Source organism: Rhinatrema bivittatum, chromosome 1 (genome assembly GCF_901001135.1).
Source record: "Rhinatrema bivittatum chromosome 1, aRhiBiv1.1, whole genome shotgun sequence".
Taxonomy (NCBI): Eukaryota; Metazoa; Chordata; class Amphibia; order Gymnophiona; family Rhinatrematidae; genus Rhinatrema; species Rhinatrema bivittatum.
Window position 1 is genome coordinate 320124156 of NC_042615.1, and position 24839 is coordinate 320148994.

At 41.8% G+C, this 24839-nt stretch overlaps 1 protein-coding gene across 1 annotated transcript in view; it reads right to left on the reverse strand.

Moving 5' to 3' along the window:
- SMARCAD1 (SWI/SNF-related, matrix-associated actin-dependent regulator of chromatin, subfamily a, containing DEAD/H box 1) overlaps positions 1–24839 on the reverse strand; it is a 470565-nt gene that overhangs the window by 259068 nt on the left and 186658 nt on the right. The window contains exon 9 of the mRNA XM_029597690.1: positions 14364–14746. Within this exon, the coding sequence (XP_029453550.1) occupies positions 14364–14746 (383 nt within the window). The remainder of the gene's footprint in view (positions 1–14363; positions 14747–24839) is intronic.

Here is a 24839-nt window from a genome sequence, read left to right on the forward strand (position 1 = left end):
CTCTGGTACCAAAGCGAGTAATAAGTAAAATAGATAGATATAAGGATGTCAGGATATGGTACAAAGCTGAATGCATTCTGCATTATTGCATCAGGAATGAGCAGACAAGATAGAAAATGAAGCTAGATAAAGCCTATGATTCTAGCCAAGATATTTAGAGTTCACAGAAGTAGCTACTACCATAGACACTCCAACACACTCCACTATAAAAGATAAATAGCCTGAGGCACTCCTCCCAGAGACATGCCTACTAATACCTATTCACTCAAATATATAAACAGCCGTCATTTATCTTCCAGAGTCTTCATATATGCTCCAGGCTGGTCTGAGTTCGAAGACTAGAATGTTGCCATAGTTTCCATTATCTTCTATGGGAGTGATTTTGTCATTTTTTTTAAGTTTTGGAGGATACAGGTAAGTTAAACTAGAACAAATTATCTTCTTGCACATCAACTTTAATTTTTAACAACCTTCCCATACTTTTTAACTGATTAAAATGTCCTATGTAAGAGTCTATTATAGGCCAGTGTTGTATTCTTTGAGGGGACTGCAGCTTTTTAAAATTCACTTTGCTCTACACTAAGCCAGTATTTTCCACCCTATCCTGGAGATACATCTAGCCAGTTAGGTTTTCAGGATTGCCATAATGAATATTCATTTCAATACATTGGTATCCAGTGTCTCCAAATTTATCTCATGCCTATTCATTATGGGGCAACGCTGCTCTAACCCTTACATTGCTCCAAACAACATATTAGGGAAGACAATGATTTACAAGAATATTCAGTTCCATCACTAACTTTCCCCATACATTTGCCACATCAAGGATAATAAAAAGAAAATATTAGAGAACATAGACTTTTAAGTAAACACATGGAGCAAAACAAAAGTATACTCTTTCCCTTTAAATCTTCCTTTTACTCCCTCATTGCCTTTGCTTATCCCAAAATACAACTCTTAGGAGTGTGTATATCCAAAAATACTCTTAATTGATCCGGATAATTGAAAATATATGACTTTTACTGATATTTAATATGACACTTGCAAGGGTAGCGTAATGAAAATTGTGTTCCCCTATCTTGCACTTCCTTACGGAGTGCGATAAAATTTTTACGTCTTATTTGAGTTGTTCGCACACCATCTGGGAATATTCTTACAGGTGCACCGTAAAAATTGTGTTTTTGTTGTCTAAAGTGAAGTTTTAACACTTCATCTCTCTCTGAGTGGGAAAGGAAATGGACTAATAAAGTAGCTCTGTTATCAATTTTATTCAAAAGATTTTCCAAGAATTCTGTCAGGTTAATATTTTCTAAATCTTTTAAGTTATTATCCTCCTTACTTTGTTGAAGGTAATAGGTCCTAGATAGCTTAGGAATTGAATTATCTGAGTATTTTAAGATATTTTTCAAGTAACTATTAAATAAGTCTACTGGAGTAACCAGGTGGACTTTAGGAAAATTTAATATTCTTAAATTCAATTTCCTATTCTGGTTCTCTATCATTTCTATTTTAACTTCATATTCTTGTACAGATTTTATTAAATTCACCTGGATTTTCTGAATTCCTCCCACTTTCTCATCCAGAATATTAACATTTTTCTCTAAATTTTCATTCTTCCCTTGCATATGCACATTCTTATTCAAAACTTCTTGAACATTTAAGGGTTAAGTTATTTATCGATTTCTGCATGTTAATAATCAAACCCAATTCCTCTAATGTAAGTTTCTTTGGAGTAATCTCCGGTATTTCCTGAACAGTCATTCTGGGTACAATATCTCCTAATTGTTGCGGAGTTCCATTTCCTCCACCTATGTCCGAGCCATCCTTGGCATCTCGGGCTTCTTGATCTTTACTGCCCTCTAGGGTACCTGTTGATTGACCAACATCTCCTTGACAGCCATGGGGGCCTCCTGATAGTAATATGGCTTTCCCGGATTTTATAGATGGAGGAGCAGGTTTCTCCGGGGCACCGGGGGTTAGAGATGTTTCACTGTCCAAGCTGACTGTCTCTTGCTCCTGAGTCATACAGCTAACGGCCCCAACCGGTGTTCTCATAGAGGGAGTTTGAAAACATTCTGCAATAGTTGACTGATACATTTTAACTGGAGTAGATGTCAAGGAAAGTTCTCTTAGCTTTGCCTTCCTCTTCGTGTGAGGCATGGCAAGACAATAATTAAGATTAAATATACCTATTCCAGAGAAAGAATTCACGAATATTTTCAAATTAAACAAGAAAAAAACATTTTTACTTAACTTGTCGCCGTTCTCTAAGGCCACACTTTTAATTCTCTATGCGTTACCGTCCAATTCCAGACAAAGCCGGACAAAACCGCGCGCCCCTTGACGCGCGCGGCTTAACCGTCGCGCCGGGGTAGACAGATTTTAATAGTCTACCCGTCTCCTCCTTCTCCGACGTCACCAGGCACAGAGTCCGGAAACAGGAACGAGATTCGGGCCTCTCGGCAAACAGACCCCAATGAGGAAATGTGCGGCCATCTTTCATCTTTTCTAACGCACACACACATATCTATAGTCTATGGATACACAGGATTATAGGAACAAGACACACACACACTGATCATAACACTAGCTAGCGCTATTTTATACAACCACTTTTCACACCCATAAGCTGGTACGTATCATTAACATATACTACTGACAGTATAACATTTTAAGAATATACATCATAACAGTGAATTTTCAAACAGTTACGTGCATAAAAAATAGCATATATATATTTGTACGTAGACTATATACTCAAAAAAAAACAAACCTGGAAGTACACACGCACTTTTGGTTTCACATAGACATGTGAAAATAAAGGTTGCTCTAGGGGCATTCTAGGGCAGGGCCAACAGTTACACACCTATGTTGCTATCTTATACGTGAGTTACGCATGCACATTTGGCAAATTATGTGTATAATTTTACAACTTAATTATCTGGCATGATATCAGACTTGTTCACTGTGGTACTATTGGGTGGGTGGGAGCCGGGATGAATTGGGGAGAGTTCAAGTTGGTCTTGATGATCGGGAGAAGGACTGAGCAAACTAGAAGAGGAATTGGAAAACTGGTAATTTCAATTATGTGTGTTTTAAAATATACAAGCTTCCATGCGTAAATGAGGTTTTACACCAAGTAGGACCAAGTCCTACTTTATTTTTGTGCATAAAATGGAGAAATTACTTATCTGATAATTTCGTTTTCCTTAGTATAGACAGATGGACTTAGATTTCAATCTGACGTCAGCACTACATATACCCATGCAGGAAGCTCTGCTCTTCAATATTCTCCTCGAAAAGCAATAGTGGATCTATGTGTGTTTGGATAACTTGATTAACTTGAACTAGTTGACTTGAATTATAGCTGGAGACCACTAGTGTCGTCAACCGAGAAACGCCGACACCTCGTAACTATGGGTATCTTAACTAGGGGTAAGTCTGGCTTACCCATGCTTGTCTTGCTCTCGGGGACTGTCACCCGAGGTTTCCGTATGTTGAGGCAACCGTGGGCGGGATACTGAGTCCATCTGTCTACACCAAGGAAAACGAAATTATCAGGTAAGTAATTTCTCCATTTCCTAGCGTGCAGCAGATGGACTCAGGACCAATGGGATGTTCAAAAGCCACTCCTGAACCGGGTGGGAGGTTGCCCGTGGCCCACTTAATACTGCTCTTGTGAATGCTGTGTCCTCCCAGGCCTGAACATCCAGGCGATAGAACCTCAAGAAGGTGTGAATGGAGGACCATGTCGTCTCCCGACAGATCTCGGTGGGTGACAGCATCTTTGTTTCTGCCCAGGACACTACCTGGGCCCTTGTGGAATGGGCCTTGACTTGTAGAGGTGGAGGCTTGCCTGCCTCTACGTAGGCCGCCTTGGTTACTTCTTTGATCCAGTGGGCTATGGTTGCCCATGAGGCTGCTTCCCATTGTTTCTTCCCACTGTGAAGGACGAATAGGTGGTCCGTCTTTCGTACGGATTCTGATCTTTCCAGGTAGCGGATTAGGAGTCTGCCGACGTTAAGATGGTGTAGGCTGCATGAGTCTTCCGAGTCCTTATGCTCGTCTGGAGATGGCTGTGAAATGGTTTGGTTTAGATGCAAATGAGAAACCACCTTTGGAAAGAAGGAAGGGACAGTGCGTAGCTGTATGGATCCCGGTGTGAGTCTGAGGAATGGTTCCCGACAGGATAGTGCTTGAAGTTCGGAAATGCAACAGGCCGAACATATTGCCACTAGGAATGCAGTCTTCAAGGTCAGGAGCTTTAGGGACAGACCGCATGTAGGTCTGAAGGAAGTTCCCGCTAGGAAGTCTAGTACTAGATTGAGGTTCCATAGGGGTACCGGCCACTTTAGTGGTGGTCGGATTTGCTTGATTCCTCTCAGGGAGCAGGAGATGTCTGGATGGGAAGATAGACTGATGCCGTCCATTTTAGCTCTGGAACAGGCCAGCGCGGCCAGCTGAACCTTGATGGAGTTGAGACAACCTCTTCCTTCAGGCCATCCTGCAGGAATTCCAGGATCATGGGAATTTTGACTGTTTGCGGAAGGATGTCGCGGTCTTCACACCAGGCTTCGAATATTCTCCATATTCGTATGGAAAAACCTGCGTGCTCAGAGCAAGGTGTCAATTACTGCCCTCAAGTATCCACTCTTCTTCAGGCGAGTCCTCTCAAAGGCCAGACTGTAAGAGAGAATAGAGTTGGGTCTTCGTGGAGGATCGGTCCTTGCTGGAGCAAGTCCCTGTGTGGAGGTAGGCACAGGGGGGGTTCCCCACCAGAAGTCTTCGCATATCTGTGTACCACGGCCTTCTTGGCCAGTCTGGTGCCACTAGGAGTACTAGCCCACTGTGGTGTTCTATCTTGCGAATGATCCCGCACAGTAGTGGCCATGGAGGAAAGGCATACAGCAGATCTTCCTGAGGCCAGGTTTGGACGAAGGCATCAATCCCCTGGGATTGAGGGTCTCGTCTGAGAGTGAAGAAGTTGGGAACTTGGGCGTTGGACCGGGTTGCCAGAAGATCCATGGCTGGGGTTCCCCAGCATTCTATTATCAATTGGAAGGCTGTGTTTGACAGCCTCCATTCCCCTGGGTCAAAACTTTCTGCTGAGGTAATCCGCAGTGACATTGTCTTTTATCGCGATGTGGGCGGCCGAGATCCCTTGCAGGTTTGCTTCCGCCCATGTTATTAGGGGGTCTATTTCCAGGGACACCTGTTGGCGTCTGGTTCCTCCCTGGTGGTTGATGTAGGCCATTGTTGTGGCGTTGTCCGACATGACTGACAGCTTCTCCTTGAAGTCTGTGACTGAATCGTAGGCAGGCTAGTCTGACTGCCCGGGCTTCCAGTCTGTTGATGTTCCATCCTGACTCTTTCTTGTCCCATTGCCCCTGGGCCATCAGTTCCTGATAGTGGGCTCCCCACCCTCATAGGCTCGCATCCGTGGTGAGTAAGACCCAGGTTGGTGGAGATAGCCTTACTCCCTTGCTCAGATGGTCTTCTTGTAGCCACCATAGGAGCTGTATATGTACCTCCACCGGCAACTGGAGGCAGACGGTGTAGTCCTGGGACATCGGGTTCCATCGTGACAGTAGTGAACGCTGTAGTGGTCGCATGTGGGCCCTTGCCCATAGTATGACTTCTAGGGTTGATGTCATGAGTCCGAGGACTTGGAGGTAGCCCCATACTGTGGGGCGAGCGCCCTTCAACAGTTTTCTCAACCGGTCCATCAATTTCCTTCTCCTTGTAGGGGGAAGAATGACCTTGTCCCGTTGGGTGTTGAACCGTACTCCCAGGTATTCCAGAGATTGGGAGGGCCGCAGACAGCTCTTGGTTGTGTTGTCGATCCATCCGAGGTTCTCCAGTAGATTCTTGACTCTGGTGGTCGTCTGGTGCTTGGGAGCGGCAGATGCAACAGGACGGACAGGCAATAGTACTGGAACTTGAAACAAGACAGGAACTCGGAGATTTGGACAAGGCTGGAAGGCTTGAAAAGATGAGGTTACTTGGAACTCGGACAAGACGAGGATACTTGGAACTTGGACGAGACGAGTTCACTTAGAGAATAGCCACTGCCATTAGCAATGGTAACATGGAATAGACTTAGTTTTTGGGTACTTGCCAGGTTCTTATGGCCTGGTTTGGCCACTGTTGGAAACAGGATGCTGGGCTTGATGGACCCTTGGTCTGACCCAGTATGGCATTTTCTTATGTTCTTATGGTGACTTTCCTCTGGAGATTTTGCCCTGATCAGCCAATCATCCAGATATGGGTGTGTTCCTCAGTGTTGCCGCCACTACAACCATGATTTTGGTGAACGTCTGTGGGGCTGTTGCTAGCCTGAAGGGTAGCTCTTGGAACTGGTAGTGATGGTCCAGGATCGTGAAGCGTAGGAAGCGCTGATGATCGTGATAGACCGGTATGTGCAGATAGGCTTCTGACAGATCCAGGGAGGTCAGAAATTCTCCCGGCTGTACCGCCCTTATGACCGAGCATAGGGTTTCCATGCGGAAGTGTGGTACCCTCAGGTAGCGTTTGACCAACTTGAGGTCCAGGATGGGCCGGTACATTCCCTCTTTCTTGGGATGATAAAATAGATGGAATAGTGCCCAGTATTTCGGTGGTGCGTGGGCACTGGTGCTATAGCCTTTAAGGCGAGCAATTTAGTCAGTGTGGTTTCCACTGCCATCCTCTTGGAGAGGGAGTGGCAAGGAGATTTCAAAAATTTGTCTGGAGGGATGCTGTGGAAGTCCAGAAAGTATCCCTCTCGAATGATGGTTAGGACCCACTTGTCCAATGTTATCACGACCCATGCCCCCTATGGCTTCTTTGTGTGGATGGGTCTGTTGATTCTCAATGTGGGGTGTGGGTGAGGCCTGGGCCGGCTCCCCTCTTGTTGTGTTTGTTGTAAAAGGATTGGCCCCTGCCTGCAGGGCAAGGTGCTTGGTATGTATTCTTATACGGTCTAAAACGCTGTGATCCTCTGTCCTTGGATGTTCGGGGAGAGGGGCGTTGGCTTCTTTTTGTTCTTGTCCTCTGGTAACCAAGGAACTGGAGATTCACCCCATTTGTTGGCTAACTTCTCCAGTTCGCTTCCGAACAGGAGGGTTCCTTTAAAAGGCATTCTTGTGAGTTTCGTCTTGGAAATCGTGTCGGCTAACCAGATTCGGAGCCAGAGTTTCCTTTCTTCCTGCCACAATGGATGAGATGCCCCTGGCTGAGGTGCGCACCAGGTCGGAAGTCGCATCCATGAGGAAGGATATTGCTGGTTCTAATGTTTCGACGAGCGTGGTGGTGTTCCTGGCCAGTGACAAGCATGTGCGTGTCACCACGGCACAGCAGGCAGCGATCTGCAGTGACATAGCTGCTGCATCAAATGACTGTTTAAGGATGGATTTCTGACGTCTATCTTGGGCATCCTTGAGTGCCGCTCCTCCTTTAACTGGAATGGTGGTGCGCTTTGTGACAGCGCAGACCATGGCATCCACTTTGGGAACCACCAGGGGTTCTTTGGCTGATGGTTCCAGTGGGCATAGGGCTTCTAGGTCCCGTCCTCACTTGAAACTGGCCTCCGGAGCATTCCATTCCAGGTCGATCAGTTGTTGTACGGCTTTCAGCAATGGGAATTGGCGTGAGGCATGATGGAGCCCGACCAGAAGCAGGTTAGTCTTTGGCTCCGCTGTGGCGCTAGTGCCTAGGGCCAGCTCCTTTAGGCTCAGAGACACGAGGTCTGGTAGCTCGTCTCTGGAGAAGAAACGCATCAAGATTCGGTATGGTTCCGTTCCTGGAGGGATTGCCCCTTCCTCCAGGGAGTCATGATCTTCCTCCGAGGTGTCCGAAACCCCTAAGGGGAGGCTTTTGACCGGAGGAGGCACGTCTCGGGGAGGCTGAGAGGGGCCTGGAAGGTTTTTGTCTTCTGATGGAGACTGTGGCTGTGTCACCATTGGCACCAATTGTGACTGGACGAAGGTTTGCAGCCCTTTGGAGAATTCCACCCAGGAAAAGGTTCCTGGGTCTATATTGAGCCCAGCGGCGTTTCCCCGAGGAACCCATCTGAGGAGGGGTTGAGCCAGGGATAGAGAGGTCCAGGGTACTATCGTTGGTGGAGCCGGATTCCTCTACTGGCAGAGGGGGGCCTTGTCCCGGTTCCCCCAAAGCTGCCTCGCACTGTAGGCAAAGGGCAGTAGCCACTTTGCCCAGCTCTCAGGTGGCAGGCTGGGCAGAGGGCTTGTCCCTTGGCTTTCTTGGCCGGTGGTGCCATGATTTGTGCGCGTAGTTGTTCAAAACTGATCTATGCGATTATATGCGCACACCGGGAGGCTTAGATATGCGTTCCAGGTGCGCCGAAGCTGTGAAAGATGTGCGTGCAGGCCGCTATGTGCACCTATAGAGATTGTGTGCTCGGCGCCATTGAGCTTGCTGCTGTGTGTCCGGATGGCGATCTGTGCGGCTATCTGAGCCTCGGAGACCGGAGACTTTAAGAAAAGTTTTCTACCTTACCTTGTCTTGGCGCTTCCCGGTCTCGTGCCAGGTGGTCTCCGGCTGCGGGGGGAGAGGAAAAATACCTTCACCGCTGCGCTTGGTATTGCACCCGCTGCCTCTCAGCCGGCTCCCGTTCCTGGAGGCTAAGTCCACGCTGGGAACTGACTGCTGGACAGAGGTTTACCTCCGAGGGATCTCGGAAATCACCTCAGGAATTCTCGCCTGGGGGAGGGACCTTAGGTATCACCGCAGGAGAGCAGGGCTCATCTGTAGAGGTAAGATTATTTCTTCTTTGGTTTAGATTTTCAAACGCTGTGCAAGCGTGTGTATAGTCCCGAACTGCTAAGGAGACGGAGAAATACTGGAGCAGAGCTTCCTGCACGGGTAAATGTAGTGCTGACGTCAGATTGAAATCTGACTCCGTCTCCAACTGCTATCAGGAGCACACTATACCCAGTGGTCCTGAGACAATCTGCTACATGCTAGGAAATATGCGTTTAATTTTTAAATTGGTAGAAAACGTGTGAGTTCAATGCATTGAAAACTTTGCTCTCAATGCAATGCATTTATTCAGGCATAGGTATACATATGCTCATATGTTGCAGAATAGAATTGTGTATCTGAAATGCACAGGTTATAAAATGCTATCATAGATCTCCATGCAGCCATATGTGTGCACATATGCGTCCACACAGAGTTGTTCGAAAGTTATCCTCTAAATGTGTTAGACACAATGACAGCACTCAGTAGACAGTGAAAACCATGAACGTAGACAGCCAAGAGATATGAGATGCTGGGAGAGGAAAGACCTGGAAAGAAGTCAGATGGGAAAGAAAAGACAGAGATAGAGGAAGCCAAAATAGAGGTGAGGCGGCCTGGGACGGGGAGATGGAGATTAGGAAGAGGCAGTCAAAATAGGGAAAGGTTAATGGGAAAAGAGAATTTCCAGAGATAAAGGGCTATTAGAGGAGAGCCAGAGAAAAGAGGAGAGGAGTTTGGAGGTTGAGAAGGTCACTAGGGTTGGAAAGGCTTCTAGAAAGTTGAGAATTGGGCTAGAAAGGGGTTATGCTGTTCACTGAATCTATGACAGCCTTGAAGTTCAGATTTCATCCCTCCTGATGCAGGTCTCCGAAACACTGCTGAGAGTCCGCTAGTTTCACCTCATCGCAAAAGTTGATATGTTATAAAATCATACCTTTTTGAACAGCAAATGCTGAGGATATTATAAACTTTATTCTCCAACCTCTGTGATTTTACTTAGATTGTGTTTTGGGTCTCTCCACCCCTGCTGTGTACTAGAAGGGAGTACAGGGGGACTCTTCAGGTTTTCCATTTTTTGCATGCAATTGAGAATCTTTCTTGGAAAATGTAATTACAATTTGTTTTATCTTTGAGTTATTTTAGGCAAGAAAACAATTCCACCACAAGACCTCTTTTAGTGGTGGTGGTGGTGGGGGGGGGGGGGGGGGAAGAGGAGGGAGCTACAAATCTTTGCCCTTAGCTATAAATACAAGCTTATATCACTGTGAAAATTTGAAGCATATAGGTGATTTTCAGCTATTTTTATAAAGCAGTGATGCAACTGAAATGTGGGCAAGCATTTTTAGCTTCTTGCCCTTACTTTGCGATGAAACAGCATAAGCATGTGCAATGGGCTTCCCCCAAATTCAGATGTTAGTGATATCATGAGTTTGAATCTACAGATCTAAAAAAAATCATGCATACTGTACTGGGACTGATCATGTATTATGTGATTTCAAGAGAGAATTTCTCCTAAAATCCCACAAAGGGGATTTATATGAGCTCGTAAAGTACTCAAGGATGCTGCACTGCATTTTTTTCTCTTTTTATAAACTTGATTATTTTTACTCAAATCTTGTGAATATCTTTTTGTGAATTTGAGTGAATTTAGCCATGTGATGTACCAATATGAGTCATTTCATGCTAAAAATATAAATAAATAAATGAAGGTGCCATTATCTACGTTCTACCAAAGTTATCGAGATATAAGGTACTATGTTTAGTTCAGAGAAAAGCTGAGGACTGGCTGTTGTTGAAGGTTTGGATCCTTAATAGAAATAAAAAAATGGATTAAAACATGAAGGGTCTTGTACCACAAGAGCAGCATCAAAAAGTACTTCTGCTGGGAAAATGACAAGCCCACCAGTGTGAGTGTAACAGGGGAATGACTTTTCAATGTATGAAAATAAGTTTTACTTTGAATAGAATCAGATATACAGTAACATTAGGTTGGGTAAGCAGATTAGAAGCCACATAAGGCACTAACCATAAATCCTTTATGGTACAGAAATTGTGAGTTATGGTAATCATCACAAACAACCTAGGTTCATATTTGAATTTTACAGATAAAATTAAAGTGGCTGTAAGAGCTGGTTCACTCTGAGTAACAAAGAACTACTGGGTTACAGAATATTCTCTCTCATACTATATACTAAAGCTTTAGTTTCCTGAAATTAATATGAATGATTCAAAAAAATTTGGAGTATAAATACAGTTTTAAAGTCCAAGAATAAAATCTATCACAAGGACAAGGGGCTAAAAGACAGTCATTTCTAGTTATAGGGGTGGCAGTGCTTTCTTTTGGATCTCCATTCACAGGCTGATACAGAAAGATGTGTTCAGTTGAAGGCACCATTCTGCCTGCACTTGAATGCGCATTTTCTGTGCACAAAGCATAGTACCGATACAGCAAGGAGTTTGCGTGCAGAAAATGTACATCTTTAAACAGGGGTATAGCTTAGAGCCCTCGCATGGAAATCCTATGCAAATGATGCACAGAGACTGCATTTGGCCAGCACACCTTTCTTAACACTAGAAACTTAACCCCTGTGTCAGAGCTGGAGTTAAATTTCCAGCGCAACTGCAGAAGCACAAAAAAAAGGGGGGGGGGAGAAAAAGTGAAAAGCCCAGATACTTATCTGGTTAAGAGGCAGCCACTACCACCTCTTACCCGGATAAGTACTGCCTTATTCGGCTATCTGGCAGCAGCTCGCTGCAGGAAATAGCCAGATAAGTCAGTACTTATCTGGTAAGTGGTGGCAGCAATTGCCTTTTACCTGGATAAGTTTGCACTTATCCAAGTAAGTGGAGATGGCCTGTCAGGGATGCCTCCCCCCATGCTTACAGAATTAAAATATGCATTCAACCTGTGCTGAACAGACATTTTACCACAGAACACACTTTTAATTTCCCAATGCATTAGCATAGCATTATCTTACTTCATCGGGAGTTTAAAAAAAAGTTAATCTGGGAGTTAAATATGTGCCTTGAAAAGTAGCGCAGTTTCTTACTGCCCAGATAACTGCATAAGCCTGTCAGTGTGGTAACTAAGATCAACAGCAGAATCCGAAAATTATCCCAGTACTTTAAGAATCTTTAGACAACTTTTCACAAGCAATACAAACATTTTCTGTTGCAAAGATTTTTTTTTTAAAGACCTCCACAATAAGATGGGAAGATCCTTGCCTAATATCACTGTAGTACTTGAAAGTAGCCATTGACCAAACTGTCCAATTACCTGCTGGAAGCTACAGAGCACACGTGTCCTAATTACTGATGCGTTCAGCTAGACTTTAAGATATAAAGTGGCACTCATGAGAATCAATCACACTTTAAAAAAAAAAAAAAAGGTTCTTATTTGAACATACTGAGAGGGGAAAGGGAGGAAAAAAAAAAGACTTCTTGCTTTACCCTCCCTCATGTTATACTCAATACCTGAACTCCAAAATTAAAGGTTTTAAAATATGTCGTCTTATTCCTTTCTCTGTGAAAGCTATATAGAAAAGATTTAGAAGAGTAGTCTCTGTGTTCAAATGATGGATTCAAGCCACAGACAAAATAGATCTATAACGCACTAGGCATTTATTTACATTCTGTTAAGGCTCAAACCTTTCAAGCTACTATTGGCATCAATTTACAAGTATAGTGTGGACTGTATTGGGGGAATATTTTATATCCGATTTTTCCCTCAAGACCTGATAATGACCTAGATTTCATTATATCCCATGTTCAGGATCTGTATGAAAGCATAGCACAGATCTCTTCTAACTTTCAATACCAATTCACCTTCATTGTCCTATCTTTTCTCAGGGAAGTCTGTTAGAAAACTAAACATTCACTGCTGTTTTGAAACTGTTCAGCCATCACTGGGGAAAACTGCTTGTCAAATGTGAAACAACTGGAGGGATATATATCCATTCAAAAGAAATCAAGTTCAGCTCTGAACATCTGCTGACAGGCAAGCTACCTGCAGCAGACCTAAATGTTTATTAATATAAAAACTAGGCTTTCAAATTGTGGGGTTAGCAAATATAGTTTATAAAAATTAAATACTACATTCCCTATCTGGAATGCCAACATCTGCTGTAGACTGTAATTTGCTTTGCATTAGTTCCAGTTTTTGGGCATGTGGATACAGAGTCCAAGTAAACGTGGGTGCAAGTGCTGACAGAAGCTTTCTTAATCAAATAAAGATTTTAAATGTAAACAGGTCTATGCAACTTCACAATAATATTGTTGCCAAAGAAAAGCACAGGAAAGAGCCTGTTAGCAAATACTTTTGCAAAGAGGCAGCTCAGACAAAGCCCAACAAGTTCAGAAGCAATCTACTTAAAGGACAGATGTTCTCTAAAGAGCCAACAGCTTCAGGCAAAACGATTCTTCCCCAGTGAACAGCTTGCAAATCACTACCCCTATTTTCAAAGTACTTTTTTTTTTTTTTTTTTTATAACCTAAGATTATTAGAACTTTTTTTTTTTTTTTTGAGTAAAAACTGATCAAGAACACTTTTACGTTTATATGATGGAATCATACGTAATCAAAGATTACCTCACCTTCAGATGCATCTTTCCTTATCTTATGCTAAAACCACAAAGAAAAAACTATTTAATGGTGTATTTACAGAACAAAGTTGTACTCAAAATAAAATGTTTACTGTAGCAATTTTAACAGCTATCTGCAATTTAAACTTGGATTATTCATACAAAAGGGGCCTGTACATTAGGTCTTAAAATCCATGCCTCCACAAAGCTGCGAAAGAAAATACTTTAACATTCACTACGGTTTCTTTAATAGAAACACTGGAGGAGCAAGGCTTGATAGCTCTTAGACAAATGTACAAATTCCCAAATAAGCACACAATACAAAACCCAAAGTGAAAGCACGTTACTTAAGAAAAGGTATGAAAGGGGAAGAGTTCTAGATAATGATAGTGCATTGCGTACTTACCAAGACTTGTGCTTTCCATTTATATACAATTCATGCTCTTACTTAATTTTGTTGTTAAACAGATTGCAGGTGGGAGGATTCGATAAAATGGCTGCATTGTTTAGCCAGGAGAAACATGTTAAGAGACTGAGTTGCAACGATAAGAAGAAAAAAAAATCCCCAATTGCTGTTGCTTTTATGTTGAAAATCTGAAATATCCATGCTGGCATTTTGAATAATGGAGCTGCCCTGGAAGTTGCTGCTGCTCCTGAAGTGCTTGCTGTAAAAATTCTGCCACAGTCTTGCCCTCTGCAAGGTTTTTCAGCTAAAATAGATCAGATCAGCCTGGCAGACAACTGCTTCCTAAATGAAAGCTGTACTTTCTCCTTCTGCAGTGAAATGAACCAAGTTTCTATGCTACTAGGATGAGTGACAGTATTGCCAGCCAATCAGCTTGGATTTTTCAGGAAAATCACCCCTTAATTTATTCAAAATTAGGTCATATGACACTATTTGAAATGCTATTGGCTTAAAAATACTGTAGTGTATGAGCCTAATCAGGATAAGGCCACCCATCTATGCTTCCCTAGATTGAAGGCATCTTGACTATAAACATATTGGGAACATTAAAAAAAAATTATATAAGAATGCAGACTTACCAGAGCTTCCCAACTGTTAAAGGGCCGGAGCTCTGTGATCTTCTGAGCCTTCCTATGAGAGCAATAAGGTATCAAAGCAAGTTCATCCACTGAAGCATCTTGTAGGAAGTTAAGGATTTTAGATTTGTATTCATCCTCCATGTTCTCATCACCACTGTTGTAGTCCTCATCAAGGGAGCTACCGGCATCTGAGGCTGAGTCCTCGCAATAAGGGTGCTTTCTCTCTCTTTTAGTATGCCAGCCACCTTTTTTGCCTTTGTGTTTTTTGTTAAAGCCATTCTGTACCTTTGCAGCAGATTTTTGTGTCAGCTTTTTCTGTTGATTTTTTGTGGAAACTCCTTTTCCGTTAGAAACTTCACTTTTGGAAGGGTACTGCAAATCATCTGTGTATTAACACAAATGTATATATAATGTAAAAATATAACAAACTATTTTAAAACCATTTTGGATATCATGTGTTCAAAATAATTTTATCAAAGGTGTTTATATATCTAATACCATACATTAGTTTCTCAGAGTCAATTTAAAACAGAAAAATGAACTACCGGTAATTCGGCTTAATTTTATAATATTGTTTTGAGACTATCTTTTTAGACCTAATAAAGACAATCAATCTCTGCATGCCTGTAAATTGTCAAGCAAAATTGTTTTGAAGCGAATTAAACATCACATACCATTTACAAAAAAAAAAACCCACAAAAAAATGAAATGTATGAAAAAAATTAAAATGTCCTCTTTTTGCTAATTAAAAACCTGAAAATCTGTAAATGGCTTTTTCATTACTAGAATTTCTAAGTCAGCTGAATTGAAAATATGCAGTTCTGACTGTACTAAAAATAAACCAGGTAAAATGAAGTGCAACACACACATTTTCATACATTTGGCATAAAACGATAGTACACAGGTGTGGCAAGTATATTAAATTCTAGCCAGGGAGATTTTTTATCAAATAAATATTAGCTCAGAATAATAAATTTCACTACCACTTAGCTTAAATTATAAGGTGTGCTTACAGAACTGTAATATTTTTCTGAATACATGGAAGCTTTACAGAAATAGCTTCCCAGATCTTTGATTATATATGCTTCTGGCACAAAAAGCATACATCTATTTTTTAAATAACCTCTCACACAAGTATTATGGGCAGAGCAGCAAAATAAGCTCCTGTGCAAGGAAATTAATCTTGCTCACTAATATTTTCTGAAATTTTATTCCAGTTAATATCTCGTGCACTGTTTTACAACTAACTGATTTAGAATATGAACTTCATACAAAGAAAAAAACTGTTTTTGCATACAGATATAAATTGTTTCAACTACTATTGCTTTAACACAAAGTCAAATTGTGCCTTCTCTCTTACACTGCTGTTTTCCATCGCCAAAATCTTAACATTGCCACAGGGGAAAAAAAAAAAAAAAAAGCTGTGATCAATAATGTAGAATTTCAATCAATATCTAGCCATCTGGCTAGAGAACAAGCAGCAGTTCAAATTTCTACCCAGTGATGGTCAGATAAGTACTACAAAGCAATACCTGCAAGGAAGAGAACCACATAATGTACTCATCACTCTTAGCAGGAAGAACTTTGTTTCCATGTAGTGGGGTTTTTTTTTTGTTTGTTTTTTTTAAAGTATTTTAACTGGTGTAACTGACCACTGTGCTGCCCATGACCATTTTAGATAGGTGTCTACTACTGTCAAAAGCAGCTGTGTATCATTCTATGAACTGATCAAACTATAATTTCTTCTGAACAGGGAAGAGAGCAGCTCTACTGAGATGATACTGCAACTATCAATGCATTTACAATACACCTTCTGTGACTATAAATGAAAAGAACAAGGTCTATACAAAGAAACTGACAGCTGGACTACAAGGTAAATAATCGCTTAGTACCACAAATCAAACGGTAAAGTGGGGGCAGGGGGAAGCATTTGGTTTTGCCTCATATTTTACTATACTTCCAATTTCTTAATAAGCTACCAAATTTAGTGATAGAAGTTTACAACAAAATTTTAGGTCACTATGTGGCATTTATCTATTTATGTTTAGCGCATGCCTTTTCATTGGTAGCTCAAGGCAGATTATATTCATGTACAATAGAACATTTCCCATTAATTTTAATTGTGAATTTTGCACTTTGGTGCAAACAGTGGCTCGATACAGATTCCAGAAAGAACAGTGAACCAATGAAGTTTGTTTCAGCTTAAAATTACTTCATCTAATGTGGCTCTATGGATTTCTAAAATGGAAAAATTTATGAATGACAGGCAGGGACATTGAAAGGACTAAAAAACTGGTTATACACAAACATTTTAGAACAATAATACATCACAAATATGAGATGTGCAAGCTATTAACAGAAGGCATCTGTAAGTGAAAACATATCACACAAAGTCAATATACAGCAATGATTACAAAAGATACAATTTTATATTGTGAGAATAGGCACTTCAGCAGTAAAATTTTCAACAAGAAACCTGTGCAGTGTCAAGTGCATTTCCAACTAACAAAGTTCAGTTCCCACTTACCTCTCAGTAGTAATCTGAGTCTGTCCATGTCCCTAAAACAATCTTGAACCCAATAGCCCATGAACTGCTTAGCAGAGACATACAGTACATACCTGGTGATTTATCAGGGGCTGATTTACAAAAGGTTTATCTCTGGGTTCAGAAAGTAAAGTTGTTTACTTGTAACAGGTGTTCTCTGAAGACAGCAGTTCACTAGTCACATAAGCTAGGTGCCAAATGGACAGATTCTTCCAGAGTTCTGTAGTAAAGGCAAAAGCCATCTTCTGCCCATGTGTAGTGTATCCTGCTACAGCAGCCCCATTGGCCACTCAGATCAATTTAGTTAGCTTCGACTGAGTGGAGAGCTTTGTTAAAGGGGATATGGAAACTGATGAACTACTGTCTTCAAAGTACACTACCATATTTTAAAATGTAAGCAACTTCACTTTCAGTGAGGACAAGCAATCCCAAGTTAAGAGCAGTCCTCAGCAAAAAGGATAACAAGAATCTCCAGTAGGTGGAAATTATTTTTGTTAAAAATGTATGATCTATTAATTTATTTTATTTTTAGCAGACACCCAAAATTATAAAATTGGACTTACTAGGGATATAGCTGGGCTTTACTTCTAAAAGAAAAGAACTGTGGAGAACAATTCAAATCTATTATTCTGTCAGGAGGCCTGAACCAGACACTAACAGAATGTGACTGTTGGATGAATGCATACCACAGTCCTGCAAATCTCTTCAACGAAGGTAGACTTTTAGATGAGAGACTGCTGACAAAGCCCTTAAGTTATGAGCCATGACATGCTCCTCTAAGCGTAGGCCTGCCTAGGAATAAATAGAAGGAAATGCATTTTGCTACACAATTAAAAATGGTGCACTCTCTTACCACATTCCTAGGCCCTTAAAGGTCAAGCCCTTCCACCCAAAAAAAAAAAAAAAAAAAGTCAGACTGCTAGATTTTCTATGGCCTTGAGTTCATTCCAGGCTGAAGTCAACACTTCTCTTGCAGTCCAGGGAATGAAGTGTCCTTTCACCTTTGCGGACATGTGGCCAAGGGAAGAATGTTGTCAAGGACAATTGACTAACAGGTGCAAGTCTGACACTACCAGAGACAAGAATTTAGGCTGTGCAAAGCACAACTTTATTGTGATGAAATCTAGTATAATTTGGAAAACTTGGTAGAATTTGGAGCTCACAGACTCTTGCAAGCTGCAGTGACTGCCACCACAAATTTACCCTTCCAGGTCAGGTATTTGAGCTGACAAGAAGCTAGTGGTTCAAAGGAGGGTTTCATCATCTTGCTAAGAACCAGACTGATGTTCCATGACCCTGTGGGAGGACTGAACTTAAGCACATCTCACATGAACAACTAAAGGCTGCAAAGAAATGGGTTCCCTCTACATTTAGGAGTGGCATGAGACCACTGTGACTTCAATATTCACTGGACTTCTCATAATAGATTTGCATCAAAAGAAGCAACAGGAGAATGCTAAGCTTAATTTTCTTCCAAACACAGGCCATGACATTTTTGGTACTTTTAGAAAGAAAAGCCTTGGCCTAAATGATGTCTAACAGAGCTTTCTATACAGCATGCTCATATGGAACATGGCAGAAATGAATTGCAAGGCTACCCAAGACGTTATCTGTCAACAATTATTGACCTGTTAATTACCTATTTTGTTTATTAAAATTCCTAACCCGCACATTCCTAACAGTTCATAAATAGTGCATAAATAATGTAGTTACAACTAAACATGAGTAAATATGTGGTAACGGTGCCAATCAATAGACATGGGCATTATGTGCACCTACAAAAAAAAAAAAAACAAACCTGCAAATAAGATGCATCTCTGCGTGATGTAAACCTCTAAGGATTGGAGATAACAGATTTAAAAAAAAAAATGGAAGGCAGGACTTTTGGAATGCATTCGACTCTCCTTAAAGAGGGAGCATAGCTCTGGCCAATTGCTTAGTGGTCACACAATATGGCTATACTGGAGACTGCCAAGGAATTGGCTTGATTGGCTTAAAGAGGTATTCTGTCTAAGGGACCTGAAGACTACCATATCTCCTCTCTTGGCCTGCAGTGGCTTGAGCCCAACCAGAGAAAAATGCCAGCAGAGGCCATTTAAAACATGGGGAATTTCAATCACTGCTGACTTATAAGCCATGCATCAAACAAATATAGCAACAATTTGCTCAGCCCTTCTTACCAGTTACAATTTTAACACAGAACAAGCCCTGGCTTTATGTCCTTGTCAAGGTATAGCAGCTGAGCAATGATTGAAAACAGCCTGCGACCACCACCAGATCTTTCTAAGGACCTTAGGATTCTTTAACCAGATTTCAGGGACAACTCAAACCTGGTCTTAACCTTCTTGACCAGATAGGCATGAATACTTTTCTGCCATGTCTGAACAGGTTGAGGAGACATCCTAGAGCAGATATTGAATCCTACATTGCTTTGCTTTTTTTCTCCAGGTATCAAAGCAGACTTCATAACCATCATTTGCTGTCATCTGGCTGTAGTTTCTAGTGTGTTTTGATAATGAAAACGTGAGTTTGAAAAACATTCACATGTATTGAAAAGGGAATTGCAAAAAATTGATGCTATCAATACAAATGGTTATGGGAAGGGCTATGGAATAATCAACATGAACACAGTTTGCCAAAAAGAATGAGAAAGACTAGGAAAAAAAAAAGAAGAAAGGGATAAAAACACAGGTTACAATTAACATACAGGGTGTTTCAAAAAGATGGACCCGATTTTGAAATATACTGTTTTGAAATTGGGTCCATCATTTTGAAACACCCTGTACTTTTACCTACATTTATGAACAGGACATTTTCACCTTTAAATCTCCGAATTGCAGCTAAAAAGACAAAAGGAAGAAACCAAAAATACAAGAGAGAAAAATTGACTGAATCTGTTTCTAAAACCTTTGGTCCCACCTCACTGTTTCATGGCACTTTACAGCTGACTGAACTAAAAAACAAATGTATTTAAAACAGAAACAGAGCAAACTTTAGTCTGAATTCAGATAAATTCTACTTTTGTCTTTTTCATTTATAGCATGTTACATATAAACATTTATTACAATTTGAAAAATATAGCTGCAAATGTTTGATCTTATTAAAATTTGCATATGCGTCTATCCTATAATCATCATAAATGGCAGTCATGGGTAAGTGATTCTATTTTGTGGGTTTTGACAACTACATTTTTAGGACCCTCTGAGCTTTCCTAGGCCATCAGATGCTCGTGATTGTGGTAGCAGCAGTAGAAGCATGCTTCCTTTCTTGAGCTCATTAACAAACTTGGGAAATTTATTTAGTTTGCTCATCTTAAAATTGATAGAATTAAGGAGTTTTACTCGTGTTTTCTGATATGCATTAGTGTGTCAAAAATCACTGGGTAGGCATGAATACTTTTTACTTGCAATATTTATTTATTTAACACTTTTTTATACCGACCTTCATAGTAATAACCATATCGGATCGGTTTACATTTAACAAGGATATAACTGGCGCATAACTAAAGTAAGTTAAACAATAGAGGTGAATAAGGCAAAGTTACATTCAACAAGGAGAAAGAACTTGGAAGCTTATGTAGCTGGAAGGAAGTAAAAGGTGGTGATGATCAAGAAAATACAATAGAGGATACGGGTTAAAGCTTAAGGTGCTTTAACCTAGAAGTGCCATAATCCATCGTTCATGAAGATCAAATGCCACCTTTGTTGGTGGCACCAATAGGTGCCACCAACAAAGTAAAGATGTTCAACACTGTCACAGACCTTCCCTGTTTGCATCATCATAGTGCTCTTACCAATTCCCTTTGTTGTTCACACAACCTATAAGTAAGGAGCCTCATCACTTGCTCAGCATTCTCTGCCATTGTCAAGATTACCAGTAAATCCTGAGGGATCATCCCTTTCTCATCTATTCATTTTCTTTCCACAAATCTCTTCACCTTCTCTCCTTCCCACCATTCTCTCCACTCACCTCCATCAGGAATGCATGTGACTCCTAAGGTAGATGGCATCTACTAGGCTGCCGCTCCACACTCCAATGAGTCCCCATGTGGACTATGGTGGGAAGGGAGAAGGTGGCATGGAGCTGACACTCTCCACTCCAATTTAGGGAAAGGGAATGAAGAGATGACAATGCCTACTCCTGCTTAATCAGAGGCAAAGAAGTGGATGTTCTTCCAGCCAAAACTATTCAATAGTAGGCAGAGAAGCGTGTCTTACTGGCAAGGAATGGCACCATTTCAAGGAAAGCTCCGCCCACATACCCTACAAAGGATACTTCCAGAAGGATGACCAGAAATATATTGCCAAATCTATCACCACTGTTATTAATTCTCCATTGTCCAGATGGAAATCCTGATCGACAGTGAGGGTCTGGTTCAGTATGAAATATGTCTACAAGTCAACTCCCTCAGGAAACAGGAGACAGAATTAAAAGAGAAGGTGGCAAGGCTAAAAATCTTCTGGGATAATAAGGACTACATCCATGAAATGCTTACAAGGGTGTCAAAGAAAGAAAACTCAAGCAGAGAAGGTGAAACTGGACCAGAAGATGAAAGCTGGACCAAGATTACCACAGCCACTAAACCCTATATCCAGATTCCAATTTCTCTTGTTGAAGAACTGGTATGCAATCCTGAAGTGGAAGGGAAGCCATCCCAAGAAATGGAAAAATCATAAACTCTAAAGTTGCAGGTTCAGCAACCCACTGCACTTCAGAAGCAAAGAGTAGTTGTTGCTGAGCCTGCAGCTTTAGTGTTTGAGTCATTTCTGAAGGGCACAGACTAAACATGTTGTCCAGAGAGGTGTGCTATCTGCCAATCTCTTAGATATTACAAAGACAATTCTACGAATCATCAAGCCTACCTAGACCCATCTGATGCTGCTCATCCACAATGGCAAGGATGATACTACTAGATACCATAGACAGCACATCAAAAATAACTTCTTAGCTCTGAGAAAGAAGGTGAAACAGGTGCACAAGTGGTACTCTCTTCAGACCTCCTAGTCAAAAATAAAGGCCCTGGCAGGTAAGCTTCTATTTTGGAGATAAATGAATGGCTGTGTAAATGATGTTGAGAGCATTTCAGCTTCCTGGACAATGGGGGGATGATGTTCCAAAGACAGCTGAGCCGAGATGGAGTCCAAATGTTGAAGAAGGGGTGCAGCATCTTCCAAAACATCTGGCAAACCTATATTATAGGTTAGTTAATCTGACCTCGGTAAGGAGTAAATGAATGGAATTATGTTAAAATAGAGGATAGAGCAGTTTCTGGAATCCAAAGTATTACAGGATCTGAGGCAGCATGGCTTTACCAGAGGTAGGTCTTATCAGGTGAATCTTAACTTCTCTGACTACATGACCAGTGAGTTAGATCAAGAGAGAGTGGTAAAAGTATTATACTTTTATTTCAGTTACACATAGGTTGCTTAAACAGAATGCCCTAAGTGTGGGCTCTAAAATGACTGAGTCAGAAACTAGTTGAGTGGGAGTCGACCAAGGGTAGTGGTAAACAGAGCTCACTTCAAAGGACGAGAGGGGTTAATAGTGGTGTGCTGCAGGGATCAGTCGTTGGTCCTATTTTGTATAATATTTTCATACATGATACTACAGAAATGTTATAGGGAATGTTTTGCTTTTTTGCAGATGAACTCTGCAACAGAGTAAACAACCTGGAAGGTGTGAAAAACATGATAAAGGTCCTAGTAAAGCTTGAGGAATGGTCTAGTGTAGTAGCTCAGATTTAATGCAAAATAATGAAGGGTCAGGATTTAGGTTACAAAAAGTGGATGAAATTCTGTGCACAACAGAGAAGCAGGATCTAGGGGTGATCTTATCTGATGACGTTAAGGTGACCAAACAGGATGATAAGGCAATGGCAAAAGCCAGAAGGATGCTTAGGTGCATAGGGAGATAAATAAGTGACAGAAAAGGGGAGGTGATATTGAGACTACACCTTTTAAAGGATAAAAACCAAATAAGAGTTGGTCCAGAGAGCAGTTACTAAAATGGTTAACTATCTTCATCAAAAATCAAATGGAGACAAAGAATTAAACATGTATACCTTGGATGAAAGGGGAAATATGAGACATCTAAATGCATCCAAGGAATAACTAAGGGAGACAGACCTCAACAGAAAGAAGGCTCTGGAATGAGGAGTCATAGGATGAGGGTTGAAGATAGCAGGCTCAAAAGCAATGTAAGAAAATGGAGAAATTACTTACCTGATAATTTCGTTTTCCTTAGTGTAGACAGATGGACTCAGGACCAATGCGTATAGTGTACTCCCGATAGCAGTTGGGAGACTGAGTCAGATATAGCAAATGTTGCTTACCTGTAACAGGTGTTCTCACAGGACAGCAGGATGTTAGTCCTCACATATGGGTGACATCATCAGGATGGAGCCCAATCACGGAAAACTTCTGTCAAAGTTTCCAGAACTTTGAATGGCCCCTACTGGGCATGCCCAGCATGGCACTAATCCTGCAGCCAGCAGGGGTCCCCCTTCAGTCTTATTTGATAGCTAAGGAAGTGCCGAAAAAATAAAACAACAAAACGTTATGAACCCAACACCGCGGGGCGGCGGGCGGGTTTCGTGAGGACTAACATCCTGCTGTCCTGTGAGAACACCTGTTACAGGTAAGCAACATTTGCTTTCTCACAGGACAAGCAGGATGGTAGTCCTCACATATGGGTGAGTACCGAGCTGAGGATGTCCGAACATGCACCAAATGTACCCAACGGCGTGCAACAGGCACAACAACTGGGGTGAAATTTGGTAGAGAACATCCTGAACCCCATCGGGCAGGCAGAAGGGTGTTGGTACGTCACATTGGAAATAGGTTACGCAGGACAGATTGGACGAAGATGGAATCTTGTCTTCCGGCTTTGTCTAGGCAATAGTGGGCTGCGAAAGTGTGGAGAGAACGCCAGGTGGCAGCCCTACAAACGTCAGGAAGCGGCACCGATCGTAGGTGTGCTACTGAAGTCGCCATGGCCCTCACAGAGTGTGCTTTAACACGGTCTTGGAAAGGAATGCCTGCTTGCTGATAGCAAAAAGATATGCAGTCCGCCAACCAGGAGGAGAGGGTCTGCTTACCTACAGGTTGCCCTAGTTTGGGATGGAAAGAGATGAATAACTGAGTGCTCTTCCTGTGGGCAACTGTACGGTCTAGGTAGAACGCTAGAGCCCGTTTACAGTCAAGGGTATGCAGAGCCTCTTCCCCTGGGTTGGAGTGGGGCCTGGGAAAGAAGATAGGTAGTATGATGGATTGATTAATGTGAAACTCCGAAACTACCTTAGGCAAAAACTTAGGGTGAGTGCGGAGTACCGCCCGGTCCTGCAGGAGTTTAGTGTAAGGCGGATAGGTAACTAAGGCCTGTAACTCACTAACCCTGCGAGCTGAAGTGATAGCTAAAAGGAAAATCACTTTCCATGTGAGGTATTTTAGGTCACAGGAGTGAAGAGGTTCAAAGGGTGGTTTCATGAGCCGCCCGAGAACCAGATTAAGGTCCCAAGAAGGGGCCAGAGGACGTAAAGGTGGCTTGATATGGAGTAAGCCTTTAAGAAAATGAGTTACGAGGGGTTGTACTGATATAGGGACATCCCCGACACCTTTATGGAAGGCGGCTACCACACTGACATGTATTCTGATGGAAGAGGTCTTTAGACCTGATTCCAATAAATGCCAGAGATAGTCCAAAAACCTTGGGATTGGACAGGAAAAGGGATCAAGGGATTGCGAAGAACACCATGATGTATACCTTTTCCATTTATAGGAATAAGACTTTCTTGTGGAAGGCTTCCGTGAAGCAATCAGGACACGAGAAACCGAATCTGAACGTTTACGTGGTTGAAGGATTAACCTTTCAACATCCATGCCGTCAGGGACAAGGCCTGAAGATTGGGATGGCGTAGACATCCGTCATTCTGA